This window comes from Petromyzon marinus, chromosome 23, assembly GCF_048934315.1.
Source record: "Petromyzon marinus isolate PM22_M1 ecotype Great Lakes invasive population chromosome 23, UKy_Petmar_22M1.pri1.0, whole genome shotgun sequence".
NCBI classification, from domain to species: domain Eukaryota; kingdom Metazoa; phylum Chordata; class Hyperoartia; order Petromyzontiformes; family Petromyzontidae; genus Petromyzon; species Petromyzon marinus.
Genome location: NC_133689.1, coordinates 25,889,875 through 25,915,999, shown reverse-complemented (window position 1 = coordinate 25,915,999; position 26,125 = coordinate 25,889,875). Strand labels below are relative to the sequence as shown.

Below are 26,125 nucleotides of genomic sequence, written 5' to 3'. Positions count from 1 at the left end.
AACAAAAACAACAACAACAACAATGGTGAACGCGTTACAATCCACGACAACATCGTTACGTAGCATGTCATATAAACGCCGTGCGATGGCGTTCTGTAAGTGTATCAAATGTGATCTGGTTCGTTTGCGCGGCTGTTGATTTTGATGGCCATTGACCAGAGCGGCTGTTGATGTCGGCGCCTCGAGGCGCACAGCCATTTGACTTATAAATTAAAAATAATCAGAACACACGATTGGACTTAGACTCGCGTGACGTGTTTTAATAAAGTAAAGTTAGTTGAAGTATTTAAGTAATTGGGATATTTTATAGGGGAGGGTGAGGGGTGTGTGGTTGTGTGTTGATGTGTTTGTGTGTTGATGTGTCTGTGTGTTGATGTGCCTTGTGTGTTGATGTGTGTGTTGATGTGTCTGTGTTGATGTGTCTGTGTGTTGATGTGTCTGTGTGTTGATGTGTTTGTGTTGATGTGTTTGTGTGTTGATGTGTCTGTGTGTTGATGTGCCTTGTGTGTTGATGTGTCTGTGTTGATGTGTCTGTGTGTTGATGTGTTTGTGTTGATGTGTTTGTGTGTTGATGTGTTTGTGTGTTGATGTGTCAGTGTGTTGATGTGTCTGTGTTTGTGTGTTGATGTGTCTGTGTGTTGATGTGTTTGTGTGTTGATGTGTCTGTGTGTTGGTGTGTTTGTGTTGATGTGTTTGTGTTGATGTGTCTGTGTGTTGATGTGTCTGTGTTGATGTGTCTGTGTTGATGTGTCTGTGTGTTGATGTGTCTGTGTGTTGATGTGTTTGTGTGTTGATGTGTCTGTGTGTTGATGTGTCTGTGTGTTGATGTCTGTGTGTTGATGTCTGTGTGTTGATGTGTCTGCGCTATAAACCCGGCGAGCCGAGTTCGATTCCCACTCGGGGCCAACACCGGTCCGCTTCTACGCCCTCCTCTAAGTCGACTCAGCCTCAAATGAGTGCCGAGTGCCGTGCGTAAACATCGCCACAAGGGAGACAAAGGCGGCCGGGCGTGCTTCTGGCCACCCACCCCCTCGTGTATAACGCTCCAGACACGTGTACAGTACAAACATCTCTCTCGAGTACAGACTACCATCGCTACTCATCATTTATAGACACAACAAAGACAAATATCTCCCGTGTAGCCTTAACAGACTGTAGGGGCAAGTGCTGTTAGCGAGCACCTATGAAGGCCGGAACGGTACACGAGGGGGTGGGTGGCCAGCACCACGCCCGACCGTCTTTGTCTCCCCAGTGGCGATGTTTACACACCGCACCAGGTACTCATTTGAGGCTGAGTGGACCTAGGGGAGGCCCAGGACCGGTTCAGATAAAATCGTCACCGGTGTTGGCCGTGAGCGGGAATCGAACCCGGGTCGCCAGGTTCACAGCAACGCAACGCGCTAACCGCTACACGAACACGCACACGAGAGCATTACGTGTACTAAGTTTGGTCCTATAATAACAATGACATAATAATGTCAATTATTTACTGAGCAAATCTTCACCGAGTCTCAAGATTGGTGTTTATGAGGCTCATGTGTTGTGTGCCGCGTGGCCAATGCCTGCAGCTTTAATCTTCACGACTGTTTGAAGAATTATTCCGTGAGCGATCATTGATTTACTGGACGATCGTCACCCACACATACTTTGTACGCACGAGTTATTTATCTGCATGATACGTTATTGCAGAATTGTATTTTGAAGCTTTTGTTGTTGAGTACGGTGCTGTACAGTGGGGATGGAGCGGTGGCACAGTGGTTGGCACACGGCGCTTCAAATCCAAGCCGAGTTCGGTTCCCGACCACGGCGAACATCAGAGGCGACTGATATCTGAACCGGTCCTGGTCAAGCCCCGCTACCTCCCGCTCTCCCAGCGTTACCGGCACGCACTGGTGAAGTATGGTCAGACAACACCCGCCTATGCCCGATACGGCCTTCTTTGAACCATATATTTTACAAAAAATATGTTAAGGCTAAAGCGGGGGTCTTTTGTCTTTGTGTGTGTCTATAAGACGAGCGTGTGATACATACACACAGGGTAACCTAATTTGTTTTATTTTAGTCATAAACGCACGAGGAGAATAATTTCTTGAAGAGATGATGGCATTTGGACAAGGCGGATGATGGAACAGCAGCCAAAGAACGTGCCTGAGAATGCAACCTTTTTTATTTTACCAGGTTAGGCCCACTGAGCTGTACAGCTCGTTTTCGTAAGCGACCTGGCTACAAATGTTAGCTCAACGAAGTGGCTTATCACGTGGACATTTATAGCAGCCAAATATTCTAAATGCATGTTTCTAAATGTGGAGGGGAAAACCAGAGGAAGCAAGTTATGTTATGAGTTACTGCACTGAACATTTACAACAATGACTAGTAATCGGTGTTATGTTCTTTCTCTGAATTTTTTTCATAAATAATATGGCGTCATTACATTTGGAAATCAATAATTAAGTGTTTCACTTCATTCGGAGGAAAAAAATGCTTAAAATTACAACCTCAGGCAGCTCTAACAAAGTATTTTACTTTCAATTCTTATTTGGTTTTTATAACCTACCAGTTTCTTGTATATCATCATACAGTAAAAGTGATATTCACTTTTTTTTCAAAATATGTGAATAGTTCATACTATTCCTTGGTTCTTTTGGTAAAGTCACGTAGATAGAAAAATAATAAAGTGAATAAAAAATTAAAAATAAATAATAATTAAAACACTAATGTAGATTGTAGCCTGGTTCTTCATCGGAGTGAGTGTACTGGCAATCTATAATGTAGACTGGAGCCTGGTTATTAAGCTGGGTGAGTGTACTGGCAGTCTATAATGTAGACTGGAGCCTGGTTCTTTAAGTGATACAATTAAAAACAGGCACACTGCGTGACGCTTCCGCATGCGCGGGTGACATCACAGATGTGAAGTCACAGCTCACTTGCCGTGCAAAATATATCCATTATTACGCCCCCCCCCCTCCCCCCCAAAAAAAACAAAAGTCTATTTTTCTAATTTTTGCATTGTGTACAGTCTGGAAAGTACCCACATGGCACATTTCAAGTTGCATGTCAGGAAGTATGCTAAACATTTTGAACAGACACATTTACAAATTTCCTTTTTATATATAGATAAACCCCAATGATCCGATCGAAATCCCTAATTTTACATGAAGTGCCACCCAACCCCCCCCCAAATGCTCCGCCATGACCAGAGTGCAATGATAAAGGGCTGTAATTTTTTGTCAGTATGTGTATTTTTTCACGAGCTTTAACACCATTTTGTACATGCAGTAGAAAGTACAGTACAGCTTTTCCATGTTCAGATACTGTGTACAGATTTCACAAAATTTATGAAAATTCTGAAGCAGTGGCTTTAACATTTTCCTCACAAATTTGCTCGTGAAGTTCAATTCAGCTCTCTATGAGAAGCCATCCAACACAGTCCAGCGACTGCAAGAACTGCTGCCTCCGCATTCCAGTGATCCAAGGTACTCCCCTTTTTACGTGCCACCTTCAGCTGCAAAAGCTGAGTCTGCATATCTGCCCAAAAGGAACCGTGGGCATTGCAGCACCCCTGATGGAAACAATTGCGTGCCTTTGAGACAATCGTGACTGAACCAGGGGTGGAGATGATCGTGCGTGGCGCTGGAGACGTCCAGCTTCAGCTGCTGTACCAGCTGCTCCATCTTCCTGATCTCCACCCGCAGCAGCTTATAGTCCAGCTCTGTGTAGCAGTCATGGCCCTGCTCCATTCGCTCCACGCGCACCGTTAGGTTCTGCAGCAGCGCCGTGTAGCGCACCAGCGTGGCGTGGTTCTCTGCCACCTGCAGGCGTAATTTCAATTACTGTCTACTTCTAACGCATGAACAACCCTTAATACAACATGTAATGGACTGTATTGCTATCAGTGCTGTACTGTAGTTTTACATGAAGTAGTATGATCTATACCAGATATGTTGGAAGGCTGTATCCTCAAACCATCCTTCAGGTCAGGAGCGCAGCCTGATTTAACAGGAGCACTAACATTATATAATTCTTAGTATTGGTTGAAATGCAATACTGTAGCACTGCCACCTGTAGGGGTAGTTTAAATATTATCTCCTTCCAATTCATTTCAATCGATCTTTTACACGTGTTGACTTAATATACAACCATTTTTATGAAATATACGGGACTGTGTTGTTGGCAGTCCTGTAGTCATAGATATAAACTTATGATTATAACAGCACGGTTGGCCAAGGTACGGTGCGAAAGAAGTTCAACATGCATACATACTTACATTAGAAGGTTACTTCCTCAAGGAATCTTTGAGGACAGTCAGGTTAATGCATTCGCCTGGTATACAGGAGGTCGTGGGTTCGATTTTGACCCCAACGCCTGCTGTATATTTGGAGACTGCATGTTCTTCCCGTGATCATGTGGATTTTTCTCCGGGTCCTCCGACTTTTCCCTCTACATTTAGAAATATGCGTTTAGAGTATTTGGTTGCGATACATTTCCACATGATAACCCACTTTGTTGGGCTAACATTTGTGGCCAGGTCGCTTCTAAAAAAGAGATCTATAGCTCAGTGGGGCTCACCTGGTAAAATAAAAAAAGTTTTTTTTCATATTTTACAGAGAGTTAGGGGGAAGGGGTGTGTGGCACTCGTAGTCTGTTACCAGCAATGGGTCTCTATCGTAGCGCACTCCCGGTGTCTGCCCAGTGGTTGGTGGTGAATCTGTCAGGTTGCATTGCATTCTTAGTGAAAGGGGTGCAGCAGCCATTGTTAGAGTTTAAATCACTGATAGTGCTACTGAGACTACATACAACTGTCCTGGAAGTGTGTCAGAATCGGTGATCGATGGCACAGATTTGACCCCCAAGGGGTTGGCGTCGTCGCGTCTCGCAGGAGCCGTACCCACGTGACGATGGAGACGGGGCTCAAGTGCTGCTTCCTGAGCCTCAAGGTGCAGGACACCAACCTGGACCTGCAGAAGGAACATGATCGGAGTGAGCGCCAGCTGATCAGACGACGTGCTGGTACGCGCACCGCACCTTGCCGTTCGTTCTCCGGGTCCTCCAGTTTATTTCCCTCCCACATTTACAATCAACGTGCGTTTAAAGTATTTGGCAGCTATAAATGTCCACTTTGTAAGCCACTTTTGTTGAGTTGTGGCTTGTGGCCAGGTGAAATAAAAATAGCTTAGTTAAAAAAAAGTTATTTCGTTTTTAGAAGGATCAAATGTTTGCGTAACTGAACCCGGGTGATTGTCACTGGAAGTCTCTCAACTTGTCGGTTTGTAGCCGCCCAATGAGATGTGAATCACGCTTTGAACCCGCTAAAATGTGCGTAGAGCTCACATGCTCGCAAAACCTCCGAGAAAGAAACGTCTCGTTAGAAGAGTAACGTCACACAATGTTTAGAAAGAAAGTGTTACGCAGTCTAACACGTAGAAGGCTTTCGTGACCAATATTAATCATAGTAAAGGATTTTTGGGATAGACCGTGTGAATATAAATGTTTCATTAACCCACCACCACCCGACATGGCCAATTAGTAAGGTTTGTCACGTGAACAAAACGTGCCAAATAGTGACTACTTCAGCAGACTTGGTTTTGTTGTTTGTGTGTAAATCCGCAACGTTTACAATTCGAGTACTGTGACGTTTTCACCAGGTCATCGGGCGATTTGCCAGATCTAACCCAAAAACCTTTACGATGCGTCTGTCACGCATCCCTCGCGTGCAGCCGAGACGCTCGACTTGCAACCGTGCTCCCCGAGGTCCCGCCGCTGGCCCCGCGGCCTCTCAAGCGCTCGCACCCCCTCTGACCTCGGCGTGCAGGTGTCGCGCAAGGCCTACCTGGCGGGCGACGGGTTCATGTCGCTGGCCGTCAAGGAGCCCTTCCCCGTGCTGAGACGAGGCTCACGTTCCGCACCATGCAGCCAAGCGGCCTGCTCTTCTACTACTCCCTGCAAGTACCGGCCCGGCCTGAAGTCGGCCACACCACCCACCCCAGTATCAACGGTCGGTGACTCCTGTCACGTGTGACGCGCGGTGGCGGTGGTTGTGGTGGTAGTGGTGCGGTGGGGAGAGACTCACGGGGCAGCCCTCCAACGTGCAGCTCCTGCTGTGTGTGTGTGTGTGTGAGCAGCCCGGGCACCGGGCCCTTGACGCGGCTCACATCCCCCATCCATGTCTAAGTGAAGCACGTTGCCCTTCTTGATCACTGCAAACAATAATAAAAACAAAGACAAAAGGTCCCCCATACAGCCTTTAACACTCTTACCCAGGCTAATCGAGAGGTGACTGCGGGGAGTGGTACATCGTGGGGAGTGGTGGTGCAACGGTTAGCGCAATGCGCTACGAATCCGGCAACCTGAGTTCGATTGCCACTCACGGCCAACAGCAGTGACGATTATCTGATTTGGTCCTGGGCCTCTCCTAGGTTGACTTGGCCAAAAATGAGTATTTTTTGCAGTGTGTAAACATCGCCACTAGGAAGACAAAGGTGGTCGGGCATGGTGTTGGTAACTCACCCTCTTGTGTGCCGTGCTGACCTTCACAGGTGCTCGCGAACAGCACTCATCCCAACAGTCTGTGTGTGTGGGCAGGGTGAGATTCTGTCCGTCGCCCTCAAGAGGGGGCGGTGGTCCTGAAGACAAAGAGGACACCCTGCGGACCATGAGCGACGGATACAACGAAGGCTCCAACCATTTACCTCTTCGCTCTGTGCAACTCCTCCAGATGCCGCCTCGGTCTCCCCTGTCTTGGCCATAGGAACGTGGAATTTCCGTATTGCCACCGCAGGCTCTGGTTTGTTAGAAGAGACGAGCTCGATGCGTGTGCACCCCCCCTAGCGCGTGCGTGCATGTGTTCGTGTCACTTTGTCGTTCTTTCTTGCGCGTGTGCGTCTTTGCCTGCGTGTGTGTGCATCTGTGTCTCTCTGTGTGTGTCTGTACCTACGCGTATGCACATGTGCTTCTGTGTCTCTGCGTGTGTCTGTGTCTTTGCGTATGCGCATGTGCGTCTGTGTCTCTGCGTGTGTCTGCCTGCACGTATGCTCATATGCGTCTGTGTCTCTGCGTCTGTCTGCCTGCACGTATGTGCATGTGCGTCTGTCTCTGCGTGTGTCTGTGTCTACGCGTATGTGCATGTGCATCTGTGTCTCTGCGTGTGTCTGTGCCTACACGTATGCGCATGTGCGTCTGTGTCTCTGCGTGTGTCTGTGTCTACGCGTATGTGCATGTGCATCTGTGTCTCTGCAGCGCCGCGGGGACACGTGGCTATCACACTCGCGCGTCGTACAAAGTCATCGTCACCATCATCCTCAACATCATCGTCGATAGCATTGTCATTGTCGTCGTCAATATTGTCATCTTCAACACTTAGTCATCAGACATGGGTCCTGGCTATAAAAGTCTGGAATATCCACGACTGTCTTGGATCCATCCACAGAAATGATCCACCTCCTCCATTGTTCACACTTGGGCCAGACTTATGCTGGTAATTTAGTACGGTAATACAATAAACAGAGACAGGTGACTGTGTGACCGGTGGTGACCATGGCTGGTTGTGGTGGTGACTGGTGGTGACCGATGGTGACCGTGTGGCCAGGGTTCATCAGCGCGGCACCTGAGGCCCGTGCAGGATGGTGTGCCGGCGTGGCCCGGCGAGGGTGGCTGTGCGGGGCCGTGGGGGGGACACGCAGGGGGCGTGCGGGGGCAGGGGGGCAACAGTGCCGGTGCCGGAGCCACGCACGACCGCCTCTTGTGGGGGAAACGCATGCGCAGCGCGATCCACCGCAGCTGACGAAGTGTGGAAATGTACGTACGTGTGTTGAACTTCTTTGGCACCGTATGTAGCCAACCGTGCTTGTCCGAGGTGCAGGGAAAAAGACCAACAAACTGTACACAAAAAGCAGTTCTAAAGGAATGAGTTTTAGATCTACGTGGGTGAATGTTTATGTGGGAGTTTGTGTACGTGGGAGAGTGTGTGTGTGTGTGTGTGGGCGTATTTGTGAGTGTTTAAGCGGGTCACTTCTGAAAAAGAGCTATATAGCTCAGGACACCTTACCTGGTCAAATAAAAATAGTGTAGTTTTAATGTGTGAGCAACGTTGGCGGTGCCCTCTCTGTGCCTCTCACAGGCACCTCGCTGGAGCTGAAGACCGACGCCAACGGGTTGCTCGCGTACGCGTCCACCGGCGGGGACGACGACAGGCGGCACCTGGACATGCACCTGGAGGCGCAGCCCTTGTCCCAGCAGCTGCTGATGGTGAATGCAGTCCGTTATTTGCAGATGTTACACATTGGAGCTCATTACTTACAACAGTCGAAACATCTCCCTTCTAGCCGTATAGACAGAGAAAGCAGCGTAGTGGGGGAGCCCTGTGGGCCTCGATGCTCATAGTGATCTGTACATCACTTTAGATGTGACATCGTGATGCGCCCCGGTTGTGTTTGCACCCCAGAGGTGGCAACCCCCCAGCGTGACGTTGCCCGCCGGTCCGCCGCTTCGTGTCGCGCAGGTGGAGGTGGTGGTGGGCCCTGAGGCTCACGGGGAGCTGAACGTGGACGGCTCGGCGGCGAAGGCCGCCCCGACACGCCGCAGGGGCCCGGAGTTCGGCCTGCGCTCCCCGCTCTACCTGGGTGGCGTCGCGAGCGGCACGGGCCGGCGACACCTGCAGGTAGAAAGCCGCCCACGTTCGTCGTGCTGTGTCGGGGCGTTTTGCCCGATTCGAGGGTTTTATTCTGAGTTTTGTTGCGATTTGTGCCGTCAGCGTCACTCCGTGAAACGGTGGACTGTCGCGATGGCGCCTCCGGCTGTGCCAGCACCGGACATCCACCTTCCCCCCCCGGGGCTGTGTCAAATGGCGCGGCTCGCCTGAGAGTTCCAAAGCGGAAATCTTATCCGATAACGTTCCCAATACGAGATGGGTTACATTGGTGACCCATCAAACCATAGGATTATTTACAAACCATGCCTGCTCTTCTTGTTGGCCCACCCATACTGGACATCTATGAAAAAGAGCCTCATAACTCATCACATTCCTCCTGCAGTCTAAATAAAGATTCTGCGCCTGATCTACAAGGGTCTGTACCAATCTGCCCCATCCTATCTTGCTGAGCAGTGCACAGCGCCGGCCTCAACAGGACCCCAAATCGACGCCGTCAATGATCCGCATCCCACGGTTACCCTGCTGCTCTGCTGCTACTGCTCCTGCTGCTCTTGCTGCTGCTGCTACTCCTGCTGCTGCTACTCCTGCTGCTCCTGCTGCTGCTCTTGCTGCTGCTGCTACTCCTGCTGCTGCTCCTGCTGCTGCTGCTCTTGCTGCTGCTGCTGCTATTCCTGCTGCTGCTGCTCCTGCTGCTGCTCCTGCTGCTACTCCTGCTGCTACTCCTGCTGCTGCTCTTGCTGCTCCTGCTGCTACTCCTGCTGCTCCTGCTGCTGCTGCAGCTACTCCTGCTGCTCCAGCTACTCCAGCTACTCCAGCTGCTGCTGCTACTCCTGCTGCTCCTGCTCCTGCTGCTGCTACTCCTGCTGCTGCTACTCCTGCTGTTGCTCCTGTTCCCGTTCCCGCCCGCAAGCCTTGTGCGGCGATGCGGCCAGCGCAGTTTCGCCGGGAGTCTCCAAACCTGAGGAACTGGAGGCGGTCACCTGTGGGAGACGTTCCTCATCCATGCTTGAGTCTCAGACCAGTTTTGTTCGACACTTAAAGTGGCGCTGCTACTCCGTGTGAGCGGCGCGCATTTCCGATGGCACGGACTCGTAAGAGCACACGATCGCGAGCGCTCACGCTCGTTGACAGACTTATTGGTGTCTCTCGCAAAGCAGTGTGCCGCCCCCTGCTAGAGAATAGCCCGCGGAAGCGGATAATGCTGAACTAGTTCTGAGATACTTTTGTCCAAAGAATAAGGGGCAGCACTTTTCCACCCGCCCTTCCACGTGAGAATTATATTCACTTCCATAAGGCCACGATGCGGCTGATGAGATCTGTACAAATCCATACATTTATTTTTTACGTTAATCAAATACGTTAAGGAGAACGAATTGTCTGCTTAAATTTTGATTTAAAGCTTTCGTGACTGCAGTAATTCATATTCTTAGTTTTTTCGGTAAAGTCACGTTGAAGAGAAACAACAAAATAACAAAATATATATAAAACAATAAAAAATTCTCACGACGTTTCGACCATAACTCAAACGGTCATCACCTGATGATGACCGTTTGAGTTATGGTCGAAACGTCGTGAGAATTTTTTATTGTTTTATATATATTTTGTTATTTTGTTGTTTCTCTTCAACGTGACTTTACCGAAAAAACTAAGAATATGAATTGTCTGCTTATTTATCTTTGTTATGTTCTCCACAATGGCGCGCAAAGTTATTTTGTGTTATTAACAGTGGAGAGAGAGAGATCACATGTTCAAGGCCGAGTCTATGCCGGTGTTTGGTGTTGTTTGTATGTAGCTCTGTTTTGCGCTCGTAATGCATTTGTTTCCTGTCTTGCATTAGCGCGCTACGTGGCGCTGACGGTAGCCATGCGGGCCGAGAAGGAGGAGCGCCGTTATATCGGGAGGCGTCGCGCGCCCCGGGTGTGCCGTCACCGCCCCCCCCACCCCAGGGCCGCTGGAGGGCCGGGCTGCGTGCGCGGGGCCCGGCTCAACGGAGCGTCCCTGGGGGAGCCAGCACGCCGCTTCGCCGTGACGCCCTGCACCTCCGCGCCCACGACGCCCGGCGTGTGCTTCTCGCACGAAGGAGGCCACGTGCTGCTGGGTGAGAGAGCCATGCCGGCATTGTCGTCCCCCCCGCTCCCTCGCCCCCAACCGAACATCAAATAATCTGTTTAAACGCACGTTTCTAAATGTGGAGGGAACAACTGTCCTTGCCCCGCAGTCCGATTATCGCGGTTGGCTACGTACGGAGCAAAAGAAGTTCAACCACGCGATGCAGCACAGCGAACCCCACGCAGGTGTCGTCATGCTGTCGCCTCGCCGCGTCACGACATGCAGCAGTGTCGTTATTTTGCTGTTATTGTTGCGGATATATTGTTTTTTTTATGTTTCACTTGTCAAAGTAAATTATGAATCGCTGCTTTGAACCTGGCGTTCCCGAGTCAAATTCATGGCCGTGGCCACCGCTCTATGAACCCGGCATTGTAAGTTGAATTCCTGGCTATGTCAAACGTTAGAGGAGAGCGATATCGGATATCGGAACCGGTCTGGGGCCTCCCCTAGGTTGGCTCGGCCTTAAACGAGCATCCGGTGCGGTGTGTAAAATATCAGCGCTGGGAATGTGTGGCTCTGGCCACACCGCCTCCTTGTGTGCTGTGACAACGTTTATAGACGCTCAATAACAGTGCTCGCCCCAACAGTTGTTGGTATCACTGCACTTTTTTGCCACCCATCGAACGGAGACGGTCAACACATCGCGTGCGTTCAAATGCACTTCTGCGGCCGTCTGGAACGCTCTTCCTTCCGATATTAGGAAGCCAATGGAGCTATGCACTTATAAATTATCTAGATTGACGAATTCATAATAAAGGTTTTTTGGGTTAGATCGCGTTTATTTATAAATGTGTCGTAACCCTCCACCACCCGACACGGCCAATCAGCAAAAAAAGGTGTCACGTTGACAAAAAGACAAATAATTCACTACTTTAGCCCACCGGTGTGTTGAAGAGCGAATCCACATTTACAGTTTGAGTACGACGTTTCGCTGGTAAATACAACCAGCATCATCGGGCAATTCGCCAGAATGGTAAAGCCCTCCCTTGCTCCCGGTTTTATATAGAGCAGCAGGGTGACGTCATCACTTAACTCATATCAGGTGCAGTGATTAGAGGCGGAGGGGGGGGGTATTGTAATTATATGATCGATTAGTAATCAGTCATTGGTTATGATTAGTAATGAGTTGTAGATTAGTAATTCTTTAAATCAAAATGTAATGTGTATTATTTAATTATACGCTTCCAGGCCGCACTAAGCCTGTAGCTGTCAGAGCGATTAAAGTTATTCTTGTTCCTCTCAATTTCAATGGATTCTCTAATTAGTCTTTGCCAGTAATAATTAGTTTTACACAACACTGCAACATTGTCAAAATCAATTGAGTGTCCTTGTTGACAAGCATGTTCTGCCACTGCCGACAGTTGTGTTTGAGATAATTTAATATTTCTCTTATGTTCTTTAAGTCTTACGCTGATGTTACGTCCCGTCTGTCCAATGTAGCAGCTGCCACATAAACAATTAATCCGATATACACCTTCTGTTGACTCTCACCCCTACAACATTCACGCTCACTCGTGCAACATCCACGCTCACCCCTGCAACATCCACACTCACCTCGCCAACATCCACACTCACCCCAACACCATCCACGCCCACCCCAACCCCATTCACTCTCACCCCTACAACATCCACGCTCACTCCTACACCATCCATGCTCACCTTCACAACCTCCACGCTCACCCCCTACACCATCTACGCTCACTCCTACATCATCCATGCTCACCTTTACAACGTCCATGCTCACCCCTACACCATCCACGCTCACCCCTACAATAGCCACGCTCACCCTTACACCATCCACGCTCGCCTCTACAACATCCACGCTCACCCCTACACCATCCACGCTCACCACTACACCATCCACGCTTTCCCCTATACCATCCACACTCACATCTACACCGTCCATGCTCACTCATACAACATCCACTCTCACCCCTACACCATCCACGCTCACCCCTACAACATCCACGCTCACTCCTGCAACATCCACGCTCACCCCTACACCATCCACGCTCACCCCTACACCATCCACGCTCACCTCTCCAACATCCACGCCCACCCCAACCCCATCCACTCTCACCCCTACAATATCCACTCTCACTTCTACACCATCCACGCTCACCTTTGCAACCTCCACGCTCACCTTTACAACCTCCACGCTCACCCTCTACACCATCTACGCTCACTCCTGCAACATCCACTCTCACCCCTACAACATCCACGCTCACCCCTACACCATCCACGCTCACCCCTACACCATCCACGCTCACTCTTACACCAGCCACGCTCACTCCTACACCAGCCACGCTCACACCTTCACCATCCAAGCTCAACCCTATACCATCCACGCTCACCCCTACAATAGCCACGCTCACCCGTACACCATCCACGCTCACCTCTACAACATCCACACTCACCCCTACCCCATCCACGCTCACCCCTACAACATTCACGCTCACTCCTGCAACATCCACGCTCACCCCTGCAACATCCATGCTCACCTCGCCAACATCCACACTCACCCCAACACCATCCATGCCCACCCCAACCCCATTCACTCTCACCCCTACAACATCCATGCTCACTCCTACACCATCCATGCTCACCTTTACAACCTCCATGCTCACCTTTACAACCTCCACGCTCACCCCCTACACCATCTACGCTCACTCCTACATCATCCATGCTCACCTTTACAACGTCCACGCTCACCCCTACACCATCCACCCTCACCCCTACACCATCTCCGTTTACTCCTACAACACCCACGCTCACTCCTGCCACATCCACGCTCACCCCTACACCATCCACGCTCACCCCTACACCATCCACACTCACCCCTTAAACATCCACACTCTCTCATACAAAATCCACGCTCACTCCTGCAACATCCACACTCACCCCTACACCATCCACGCTCACCCCTACAATAGCTACGCTCACTCCTACACCATCCACGCTCACCCCTACACCATCGACGCTCACCCCTACAATAGCCACGCTCACCCCTACACCATTCACGCTCACCTCTACAACATCCACGCTCACACCTACACCATCCACGCTTACCACTACACCATCCATACTCACCCCGACACCATCCACTCTCACCCCGACACCATCCACTCTCACCCCAACACCATCCACTCTCACCCCAACACCATCCACCCCACACCCAACCCCATCCACTCTCACCCCTACAACATCCACGCTCACTCCTACACCATCCACGCTCACCTTTACAACCTCCACGCTCACCTTTACAACCTCCACGCTCACCCCCTACACCATCTACGCTCACTCCTGCAACATCCACTCTCACCCCTACAACATCCACGCTCACCCCTACACCATCCACGCTCACCCCTACACCATCCACGCTCACTCCTACACCATCCACGCTCACACCTTCACCATCCAAGCTCACCCCTACACCATCCACGCTCACCCCTACAATAGCCAGGCTCACCCCTACACCATCCACGCTCACCTCTACAACATCCACACTCACCCCTACACCATACACCCTCACCCTGACAACATCCACGCTCACCCCTACAACATCCACCATCACCCCAACACCATCCACGCTCACCGCTACAACATGCACCCTCACTCCTACACCATTTACGCTCACTTCTACAACATCCACGCTCACCCCTACAACATCCACGTTCACCCCTACAACGTCCACGCTCACCGCTACACCGTCCACGCTCACCTTTAGAATGTCCACGCTCACTCCTCCACCATCCACGCTCACCCCTACACCATCCACGCTCACCCCTACACCATCCACGCTCACCACTACACCATCCACGCTTTCCCATATACCATCCACACATCTACACCATCCATGCTCACTCATACAACATCCACTCTCACCCCAACACCATCCACGCTCACCTTTACAACATCCACTCTCACCCCTACACCATCCACGCTCACTCGTGCAACATCCACGCTCACCCCTACACCATCCACACTCACCTCTCCAACATCCATACTCACCCCGACACCATCCACTCTCACCCCGACACCATCCACTCTCACCCCGACACCATCCACGCCACACCCAACCCCATCCACTCTCACCCCTACAACATCCACGCTCACTCCTACACCATCCACGCTCACACCTTCACCATCCAAGCTCACCCCTACACCATCCACGCTCACCCCTACAATAGCCGCGCTCACCCCTACACCATCCACGCTCACCTCTACAACATCCACACTCACCCCTACACCATACACCCTCACCCTGACAACATCCACGCTCACCCCTACAACATCCACCATCACCCCAACACCATCCACGCTCACCGCTACAACATGCACCCTCACTCCTACACCATCTACGCTCACTTCTACAACATCCACGCTCACCCGTACACCATCCACCCTCACCCCGACAACATCCACGCTCACCCCTACAACATCCACGTTCACCCCTACAACGTCCACGCTCACCGCTACACCGTCCACGCTCACCTTTATAATGTCCACGCTCACTCCTACACCATCCACGCTCACCCCTACACCATCCACGCTCACCCCTACACCATCCACGCTCACCACTACACCATCCACGCTTTCCCCTATACCATCCACACATCTACACCATCCATGCTCACTCATACAACATCCACTCTCACCCCTACACCATCCACGCTCACCTTTACAACATCCACTCTCACCCCTACACCATCCACGCTCACTCCTGCAATATCCACGCTCACCCCTACACCATCCACGCTCACCTCTCCAACATCCATACTCACCTCGACACCATCCACTCTCACCCCGACACTATCCACTCTCACCCCGACACCATCCACTCTCACCCCAACACCATCCACGCCACACCCAACCCCATCCACTCTCACCCCTGCAACATCCACGCTCACTCCTACACCATCCACGCTCACCTTTACAACCTCCACGCTCACCTTTACAACCTCCACGCTCACCCCCTACACCATCTACCGCTCACTCCTGCAACATCCACGCTCACCCCTACAACATCCACGCTCACCCCTACACCATCCACGCTCACCCCTACACCATCCACGCTCACCCCTACACCATCCACGCTCACCCCTACACCATCCACGCTCACCCCTACAATAGCCACGCTCACCCCTACACCATGCACGCTCACCTCTACAACATCCACACTCACCCCTACACCATCCACCCTCACCCCGACAACATCCACGCTCACCCCTACAACATCCACCCTCACCCCAACACCATCCACGCTCACCGCTACAACATCCACCCTCACTCCTACACCATCTACGCTCACTTCTACAACATCCACGCTCACCCCTACACCATCCACCCTCACGCCTACAACATCCACGCTCACCCCTACAACATCCACGTTCACCCCTACAACGTCCACGCTCACCGCTACACTGTCCACGCTCACCTTTACAATGTCCACGCTCACTCCTACACCATCCACGCTCACACCTACACCATCCACGCTCACCCCTACACCATCCACGCTCACTCCTACACCATCCACGCTCACCCCTACACTGTCCACGCTCACCCCTACCACATCCACGCTCACCCCCACCACATCCACTCTCACCCCTACACCATCCACGCTCACCACTACACCATCCATGCTTTCACCTATACCATCCACACTCACCTCTACACCGTCCATGCTCACTCATACAACATCCACTCTCACCCCAACACCATCCACGCTCACCTTTACAACATCCACTCTCACCCCTACACCATCCACGCTCACCCCTACAACATTCACGCTCACTCCTGCAACATCCACGCGCACCCCTGCAACATCAACGCTCACCTCGCCAACATCTACACTCACCCCAACACCATCCACGCCCACCCCAACCCCATTCACTCTCACTCCTACAACATCCACGCTCACTCCTACACCATCCATGCTCACCTTTAGAACCTCCACGCTCACCCCCTACACCATCTACGCTCACTCCTACACCATCCATGCTCACCTTTACAACCTCCACGCTCACCCCCTACACCATCTACGCTCACTCCTACATCATCCACGCTCACCCCTACAACATCCACGTTCACCCCTACAACGTCCACGCTCACCGCTACACTGTCCACGCTCACCTTTACAATGTCCACGCTCACTCCTACACCATCCACGCTCACACCTACACCATCCACGCTCACCCCTACACCATCCACGCTCACTCCTACACCATCCACGCTCACCCCTACACTGTCCACGCTCACCCCTACCACATCCACGCTCACCCCCACCACATCCACTCTCACCCCTACACCATCCACGCTCACCACTACACCATCCATGCTTTCACCTATACCATCCACACTCACCTCTACACCGTCCATGCTCACTCATACAACATCCACTCTCACCCCAACACCATCCACGCTCACCTTTACAACATCCACTCTCACCCCTACACCATCCACGCTCACCCCTACAACATTCACGCTCACTCCTGCAACATCCACGCGCACCCCTGCAACATCAACGCTCACCTCGCCAACATCTACACTCACCCCAACACCATCCACGCCCACCCCAACCCCATTCACTCTCACTCCTACAACATCCACGCTCACTCATACACCATCCATGCTCACCTTTAGAACCTCCACGCTCACCCCCTACACCATCTACGCTCACTCCTACACCATCCATGCTCACCTTTACAACCTCCACGCTCACACCCTACACCATCTACGCTCACTCCTACATCATCCACGCTCACTCCTCCAACATCCACGCTCACCCTTACACCATCCACACTCACCCCTTCAACATCCACGCTCTCATACAAAATCCACGCTCACTCCTGCAACATCCACGCTCACCCCTACCACATCCACGCTCACCCCCACCACATCCACTCTCACCCCTACACCATCCACGCTCACCACTACACCATCCATGCTTTCCCCTACACCATCCACGCTCACCTTTGCAACCTCCACGCTCACCTTTACAACCTCCACGCTCACCCTCTACACCATCTACGCTCACTCCTGCAACATCCACTCTCACCCCTACAACAACCACGCTCACCCCTACACCATCCACGCTCACCCCTACACCATCCACGCTCACTCTTACACCAGCCACGCTCACTCCTACACCAGCCACGCTCACACCTTCACCATCCAAGCTCAACCCTACACCATCCACGCTCACCCCTACAATAGCCACGCTCACCCGTACACCATCCACGCTCACCTCTACAACATCCACACTCACCCCTACCCCATCCACGCTCACCCCTACAACATTCACGCTCACTCCTGCAACATCCACGCTCACCCCTGCAACATCCATGCTCACCTCGCCAACATCCACACTCACCCCAACACCATCCATGCCCACCCCAACCCCATTCACTCTCACCCCTACAACATCCACGCTCACTCCTACACCATCCACGCTCACCTTTACAACCTCCATGCTCACCTTTACAACCTCCAGGCTCACCCCCTACACCATCTACGCTCACTCCTACATCATCCATGCTCACCTTTACAACGTCCACGCTCACCCCTACACCATCCACCTTCACCCCTACACCATCTCCGTTTACTCCTACAACACCCACGCTCACTCCTGCCACATCCACGCTCACCCCTACACCATCCACGCTCACCCCTACACCATCCACACTCACCCCTTAAACATCCACGCTCTCTCATACAAAATCCACGCTCACTCCTGCAACATCCACACTCACCCCTACACCATCCACGCTCACCCCTACAATAGCTACGCTCACTCCTACACCATCCACGCTCACCCCTACACCATCGACGCTCACCCCTACAATAGCCACGCTCACCCCTACACCATTCACGCTCACCTCTACAACATCCACGCTCACCCCTACACCATCCACGCTCACCACTACACCATCCATACTCACCCCGACACCATCCACTCTCACCCCGACACCATCCACTCTCACCCCAACACCATCCACTCTCACCCCAACACCATCCACCCCACACCTAACCCCATCCACTCTCACCCCTACAACATCCACGCTCACTCCTACACCATCCACGCTCACCTTTACAACCTCCACGCTCACCTTTACAACCTCCACGCTCACCCCCTACACCATCTACGCTCACTCCTGCAACATCCACTCTCACCCCTACAACATCCACGCTCACCCCTACACCATCCACGCTCACCCCTACACCATCCACGCTCACTCCTACACCATCCACGCTCACACCTTCACCATCCAAGCTCACCCCTACACCATCCACGCTCACCCCTACAATAGCCACGCTCACCCCTACACCATCCACGCTCACCTCTATAACATCCACACTCACCCCTACACCATACACCCTCACCCTGACAACATCCACGCTCACCCCTACAACATCCACCATCACCCCAACACCATCCACGCTCACCGCTACAACATGCACCCTCACTCCTACACCATTTACGCTCACTTCTACAACATCCACGCTCACCCCTACAACATCCACGTTCACCCCTACAACGTCCACGCTCACCGCTACACCGTCCACGCTCACCTTTACAATGTCCACGCTCACTCCTCCACCATCCACGCTCACCCCTACACCATCCACGCTCACCCCTACACCATCCACGCTCACCACTACACCATCCACGCTTTCCCATATACCATCCACACATCTACACCGTCCACGCTCACCTTTACAATGTCCACGCTCACTCCTCCACCATCCACTCTCACCCCTACACCATCCACGCTCACCTTTACAACATCCACTCTCACCCCTACACCATCCACGCTCACTCCTGCAACATCCACGCTCACCCCTACACCATCCACACTCACATCTCCAACATCCATACTCACCCCGACACCATCCACTCTCACCCCGACACCATCCACTCTCACCCCGACACCATCCACTCTCACCCCAACACCATCCACGCCACACCCAACCCCATCCACTCTCACCCCTACAACATCCACGCTCACTCCTAAACCATCCACGCTCACCTTTACAACCTCCACGCTCACCTTTACAACCTCCACGCTCACCCCCTACACCATCTACGCTCACTCCTGCAACATCCACTCTCACCCCTACAACATCCACGCTCACCCCTACACCATCCACGCTCACCCCTACACCATCCACGCTCACTCCTACACCATCCACGCTCACACCTTCACCATCCAAGCTCACCCCTACACCATCCACGCTCACCCCTACAATAGCCACGCTCAACCCTACACCATCCACGCTCACCTCTACAACATCCACACTCACCCCTACACCATACACCCTCACCCTGACAACATCCACGCTCACCCCTACAACATCCACCATCACCCCAACACCATCCACGCTCACCGCTACAACATGCACCCTCACTCCTACACCATCTACGCTCACTTCTACAACATCCACGCTCACCCCTACACCATCCACCCTCACCCCGACAACATCCACACTCACCCCTACTACATCCACGTTCACCCCTACAACGTCCACGCTCACCGCTACACCGTCCACGCTCACCTTTATAATGTCCACGCTCACTCCTACACCATCCACGCTCACCCCTACACCATCCACGCTCACCCCTACACCATCCACGCTCACCACTACACCATCCACGCTTTCCCCTATACCATCCACACATCTACACCATCCATGCTCACTCATACAACATCCACTCTCACCCCTACACCATCCACGCTCACCTTTACAACATCCACTCTCACCCCTACACCATCCACGCTCACTCCTGCAATATCCACGCTTACCCCTACACCATCCACGCTCACCTCTCCAACATCCATACTCACCTCGACACCATCCACTCTCACCCCGACACCATCCACTCTCACCCCAACACCATCCACGCCACACCCAACCCCATCCACTCTCACCCCTGCAACATCCACGCTCACTCCTACACCATCCACGCTCACCTTTACAACCTCCACGCTCACCTTTACAACCTCCACGCTCACCCCCTACACCATCTACGCTCACTCCTGCAACATCCACGCTCACCCCTACAACATCCACGCTCACCCCTACACCATCCACGCTCACCCCTACACCATCCACGCTCACCCCTACACCATCCACGCTCACCCCTACACCATCCACGCTCACCCCTACAATAGCCACGCTCACCCCTACACCATGCACGCTCACCTCTACAACATCCACACTCACCCCTACACCATCCACCCTCACCCCGACAACATCCACGCTCACCCCTACAACATCCACCCTCACCCCAACACCATCCACGCTCACCGCTACAACATCCACCCTCACTCCTACACCATCTACGCTCACTTCTACAACATCCACGCTCACCCCTACACCATCCACCCTCACGCCTACAACATCCACGCTCACCCCTACAACATCCACGTTCACCCCTACAACGTCCATGCTCACCGCTACACTGTCCACGCTCACCTTTACAATGTCCACGCTCACTCCTACACCATCCACGCTCACACCTACACCATCCACGCTCACCCCTACACCATCCACGCTCACTCCTACACCATCCACGCTCACCCCTACACTGTCCACGCTCACCCCTACCACATCCACGCTCACCCCCACCACATCCACTCTCACCCCTACACCATCCACGCTCACCACTACACCATCCATGCTTTCACCTATACCATCCACGCTCACCTCTACACCGTCCATGCTCACTCATACAACATCCACTCTCACCCCAACACCATCCACGCTCACCTTTACAACATCCACTCTCACCCCTACACCATCCACGCTCACCCCTACAACATTCACGCTCACTCCTGCAACATCCACGCGCACCCCTGCAACATCAACGCTCACCTCGCCAACATCTACACTCACCCCAACACCATCCACGCCCACCCCAACCCCATTCACTCTCACTCCTACAACATCCACGCTCACTCCTACACCATCCATGCTCACCTTTAGAACCTCCACGCTCACCCCCTACACCATCTACGCTCACTCCTACACCATCCATGCTCACCTTTACAACCTCCATGCTCACCCCCTACACCATCTACGCTCACTCCTACATCATCCACGCTCACTCCTCCAACATCCACGCTCACCCTTACACCATCCACACTCACCCCTTCAACATCCACGCTCTCATACAAAATCCACGCTCACTCCTGCAACATCCACGCTCACCCCTACCACATCCACGCTCACCCCCACCACATCCACTCTCACCCCTACACCATCCACGCTCACCACTACACCATCCATGCTTTCCCCTATACCATCCACACTCACCTCTACACCGTGCATGCTCACTCATACAACATCCACTCTCACCGCTACACCATCCACGCTCACCTTTACAAGATCAACTCTCACCCCTACACCATCCACGCTCACCCCTACAACATCCACGCTCACTCCTGCAACATCCACGCTCACCCCTGCAACATCAACGCTCACCTCGCCAACATCCACACTCACCCCAACACCATCCACGCCCACCCCAACACCATCCACGCCCACCCCAACCCCATTCACTCTCACCCCTACAACATCCACGCTCACTCCTACACAATCCATGCTCACCTTTACAACCTCCACGCTCACCCCCTACACCATCTACGCTCACTCCTACATCATCCATGCTCACCTTTACACCATCCACGCTCACCCCTACATCATCCACGCTCACCCCTACCACATCCACGCTGACCCCCACCACATCCACTCTCACCCCTACACCATCCACGCTCACCACTACACCATCCATGCTTTCCCCTATACCATCCACACTCACCTCTACACCGTGCATGCTCACTCATACAAAATCCACTCTCACCGCTACACCATCCACGCTCGCCTTTACAACATCCACTCTCACACCTGCACCATCCACGCTCACCCCTACAACATTCACGCTCACTCCTGCAACATCCACGCTCACCCCTGCAACATCAACGCTCACCCCGCCAACATCCACACTCACCCCAACACCATCCACGCCCACCCCAACCCCATTCACTCTCACCCCTACAACATCCACGCTCACTCCTACACCATCCATGCTCACCTTTACAACCTCCACGCTCACCCCTACACCATCCACGCTCACCCCTACAATAGCCACGCTCACCCCTACACCATCCACGCTCACCTCTACAACATCCACACTCACCCCTACACCATACACCCTCACCCTGACAACATCCACGCTCACCCCTACAACATCCACCATCACCCCAACACCATCCACGCTCACCGCTACAACATGCACCCTCACTCCTACACCATCTACGCTCACTTCTACAACATCCACGCTCACCCCTACACCATCCACCCTCACCCCGACAACATCCACGCTCACCCCTACAACATCCACGTTCACCCCTACAACGTCCACGCTCACCGCTACACCGTCCACGCTCACCTTTATAATGTCCACGCTCACTCCTACACCATCCACGCTCACCCCTACACCATCCACGCTCACCCCTACACCATCCACGCTCACCACTACACCATCCACGCTTTCCCCTATACCATCCACACATCTACACCATCCATGCTCACTCATACAACATCCACTCTCACCCCTACACCATCCACGCTCACCTTTACAACATCCACTCTCACCCCTACACCAGCCACGCTCACTCCTGCAATATCCACGCTCACCCCTACACCATCCACGCTCACCTCTCCAACATCCATACTCACCCCGACACCATCCACTCTCACCCCGACACTATCCACTCTCACCCCGACACCATCCACTCTCACCCCAACACCATCCACGCCACACCCAACCCCATCCACTCTCAACCCTGCAACATCCACGCTCACTCCTACACCATCCACGCTCACCTTTACAACCTCCACGCTCACCTTTACAACCTCCACGCTCACCCCCTACACCATCTACGCTCACTCCTCCAACATCCACGCTCACCCCTACAACATCCACGCTCACCCCTACACCATCCACGCTCACCCCTACACCATCCACGCTCACCCCTACACCATCCACGCTCACCCCTACACCATCCACGCTCACCCTTACAATAGCCACGCTCACCCCTACACCATGCACTCTCACCTCTACAACATCCACACTCACCCCTACACCATCCACCCTCACCCCGACAACATCCACGCTCACCCCTACAACATCCACCCTCACCCCAACACCATCCACGCTCACCGCTACAACATCCACCCTCACTCCTACACCATCTACGCTCACTTCTACAACATCCACGCTCACCCCTACACCATCCACCCTCACGCCTACAACATCCACGCTCACCCCTACAACATCCACGTTCACCCCTACAACGTCCACGCTCACCGCTACACTGTCCACGCTCACCTTTACAATGTCCACGCTCACTCCTACACCATCCACGCTCACACCTACACCATTCACGCTCACCCCTACACCATCCACGCTCACTCCTACACCATCCACACTCACCCCTACACTGTCCACGCTCACCCCTACCACATCCACGCTCACCCCCACCACATCCACTCTCACCCCTACACCATCCACGCTCACCACTACACCATCCATTCTTTCACCTATTCCATCCACACTCACCTCTACACCGTCCATGCTCACTCATACAACATCCACTCTCACCCCAACACCATCCACGCTCACCTTTACAACATCCACTCTCACCCCTACACCATCCACGCTCACCCCTACAACATTCACGCTCACTCCTGCAACATCCACGCGCACCCCTGCAACATCAACGCTCACCTCGCCAACATCTACACTCACCCCAACACCATCCACGCCCACCCCAACCCCATTCACTCTCACTCCTACAACATCCACGCTCACTCCTACACCATCCATGCTCACCTTTAGAACCTCCACGCTCACCCCCTACACCATCTACGCTCACTCCTACACCATCCATGCTCACCTTTACAACCTCCACGCTCACCCCCTACACCATCTACGCTCACTCCTACATCATCCACGCTCACTCCTCCAACATCCACGCTCACCCTTACACCATCCACACTCACCCCTTCAACATCCACGCTCTCATACAAAATCCACGCTCACTCCTGCAACATCCACGCTCACCCCTACCACATCCACGCTCACCCCCACCACATCCACTCTCACCCCTACACCATCCACGCTCACCCCTACAACATTCACGCTCAGTCCTGCAACATCCACGCTCACCCCTGCAACATCAACGCTCACCCCGCCAACATCCACACTCACCCCAACACCATCCACGCCCACCCCAACCCCATTCACTCTCACCCCTACAACATCCACGCTCACTCCTACACCATCCATGCTCACCTTTACAACCTCCACGCTCACCCCTACACCATCCACGCTCACCCCTACAATAGCCACGCTCACCCCTACACCATCCACGCTCACCTCTACAACATCCACACTCACCCCTACACTATACACCCTCACCCTGACAACATCCACGCTCACCCCTACAACATCCACCATCACCCCAACACCATCCACGCTCACCGCTACAACATGCACCCTCACTCCTACACCATCTTCGCTCACTTCTACAACATCCACGCTCACCCCTACACCATCCACCCTCACCCCGACAACATCCACGCTCACCCCTACAACATCCACGTTCACCCCTACAACGTCCACGCTCACCGCTACACCATCCACGCTCACCTTTATAATGTCCACGCTCACTCCTACACCATCCACGCTCACCCCTACACCATCCACGCTCACCCCTACACCATCCACGCTCACCACTACACCATCCACGCTTTCCCCTATACCATCCACACATCTACACCATCCATGCTCACTCATACAACATCCACTCTCACCCCTACACCATCCACGCTCACCTTTACAACATCCACTCTCACCCCTACACCATCCACGCTCACTCCTGCAATATCCACGCTCACCCCTACACCATCCACGCTCACCTCTCCAACATCCATACTCACCCCGACACCATCCACTCTCACCCCGACACTATCCACTCTCACCCCGACACCATCCACTCTCACCCCAACACCATCCACGCCACACCCAACCCCATCCACTCTCACCCCTGCAACATCCACGCTCACTCCTACACCATCCACGCTCACCTTTACAACCTCCACCCTCACCTTTACAACCTCCACGCTCACCCCCTACACCATCTACGCTCACTCCTGCAACATCCACGCTCACCCCTACAACATCCACGCTCACCCCTACACCATCCACGCTCACCCCTACACCATCCACGCTCACCCCTACACCATCCACGCTCACCCCTACACCATCCACGCTCACCCCTACAATAGCCACGCTCACCCCTACAC

At 53.0% G+C, this 26,125-nt stretch overlaps 1 protein-coding gene and 1 long non-coding RNA gene across 3 annotated transcripts; both read left to right on the top strand.

Moving 5' to 3' along the window:
* The first annotated feature begins 8 nt into the window (after positions 1–8).
* Positions 9–5,953, top strand: LOC142925719 (uncharacterized). The gene is made up of 3 exons (XR_012942656.1): positions 9–95; positions 1,719–5,007; positions 5,810–5,953. It is a non-coding gene; the product is annotated as an uncharacterized LOC142925719 (long non-coding RNA).
* A 17-nt stretch (positions 5,954–5,970) lies between these two features.
* LOC142925717 (uncharacterized) lies at positions 5,971–10,680 on the top strand. Of its 2 annotated transcripts, none has more exons than XM_076069121.1 (4): positions 5,971–7,791; positions 8,114–8,241; positions 8,495–8,653; positions 10,482–10,680. In XM_076069121.1, the coding sequence occupies exons 1-4, from the start codon at positions 7,617–7,619 to the stop codon at positions 10,497–10,499; spliced, it is 480 nt and encodes a 159-aa protein (XP_075925236.1). In that variant the 5' UTR covers positions 5,971–7,616; the 3' UTR covers positions 10,500–10,680. The 2 variants fall into 2 exon arrangements, with proteins under 2 accessions (XP_075925236.1, XP_075925235.1); XM_076069120.1 differs by lacking the exon at positions 10,482–10,680 and having other exon boundaries at positions 5,971–6,781; positions 7,583–7,791; positions 8,495–10,019.
* The last annotated feature ends 15,445 nt before the right edge of the window (positions 10,681–26,125 follow it).

Coding starts and splice junctions, on each gene's coding strand:
- LOC142925717 (XM_076069120.1), top strand. CDS start 7,617: ATGGTGTGCCGGCGTGGCCCGGCGAGGGTGGCTGTGCGGGGCCGTGGG. Junction 7,792..8,113: donor AGCTGACGAAGTGTGGAAAT/GTACGTACGTGT, acceptor TGCCTCTCACAG/GCACCTCGCTGGAGCTGAAG. Junction 8,242..8,494: donor TGTCCCAGCAGCTGCTGATG/GTGAATGCAGTC, acceptor CGTGTCGCGCAG/GTGGAGGTGGTGGTGGGCCC.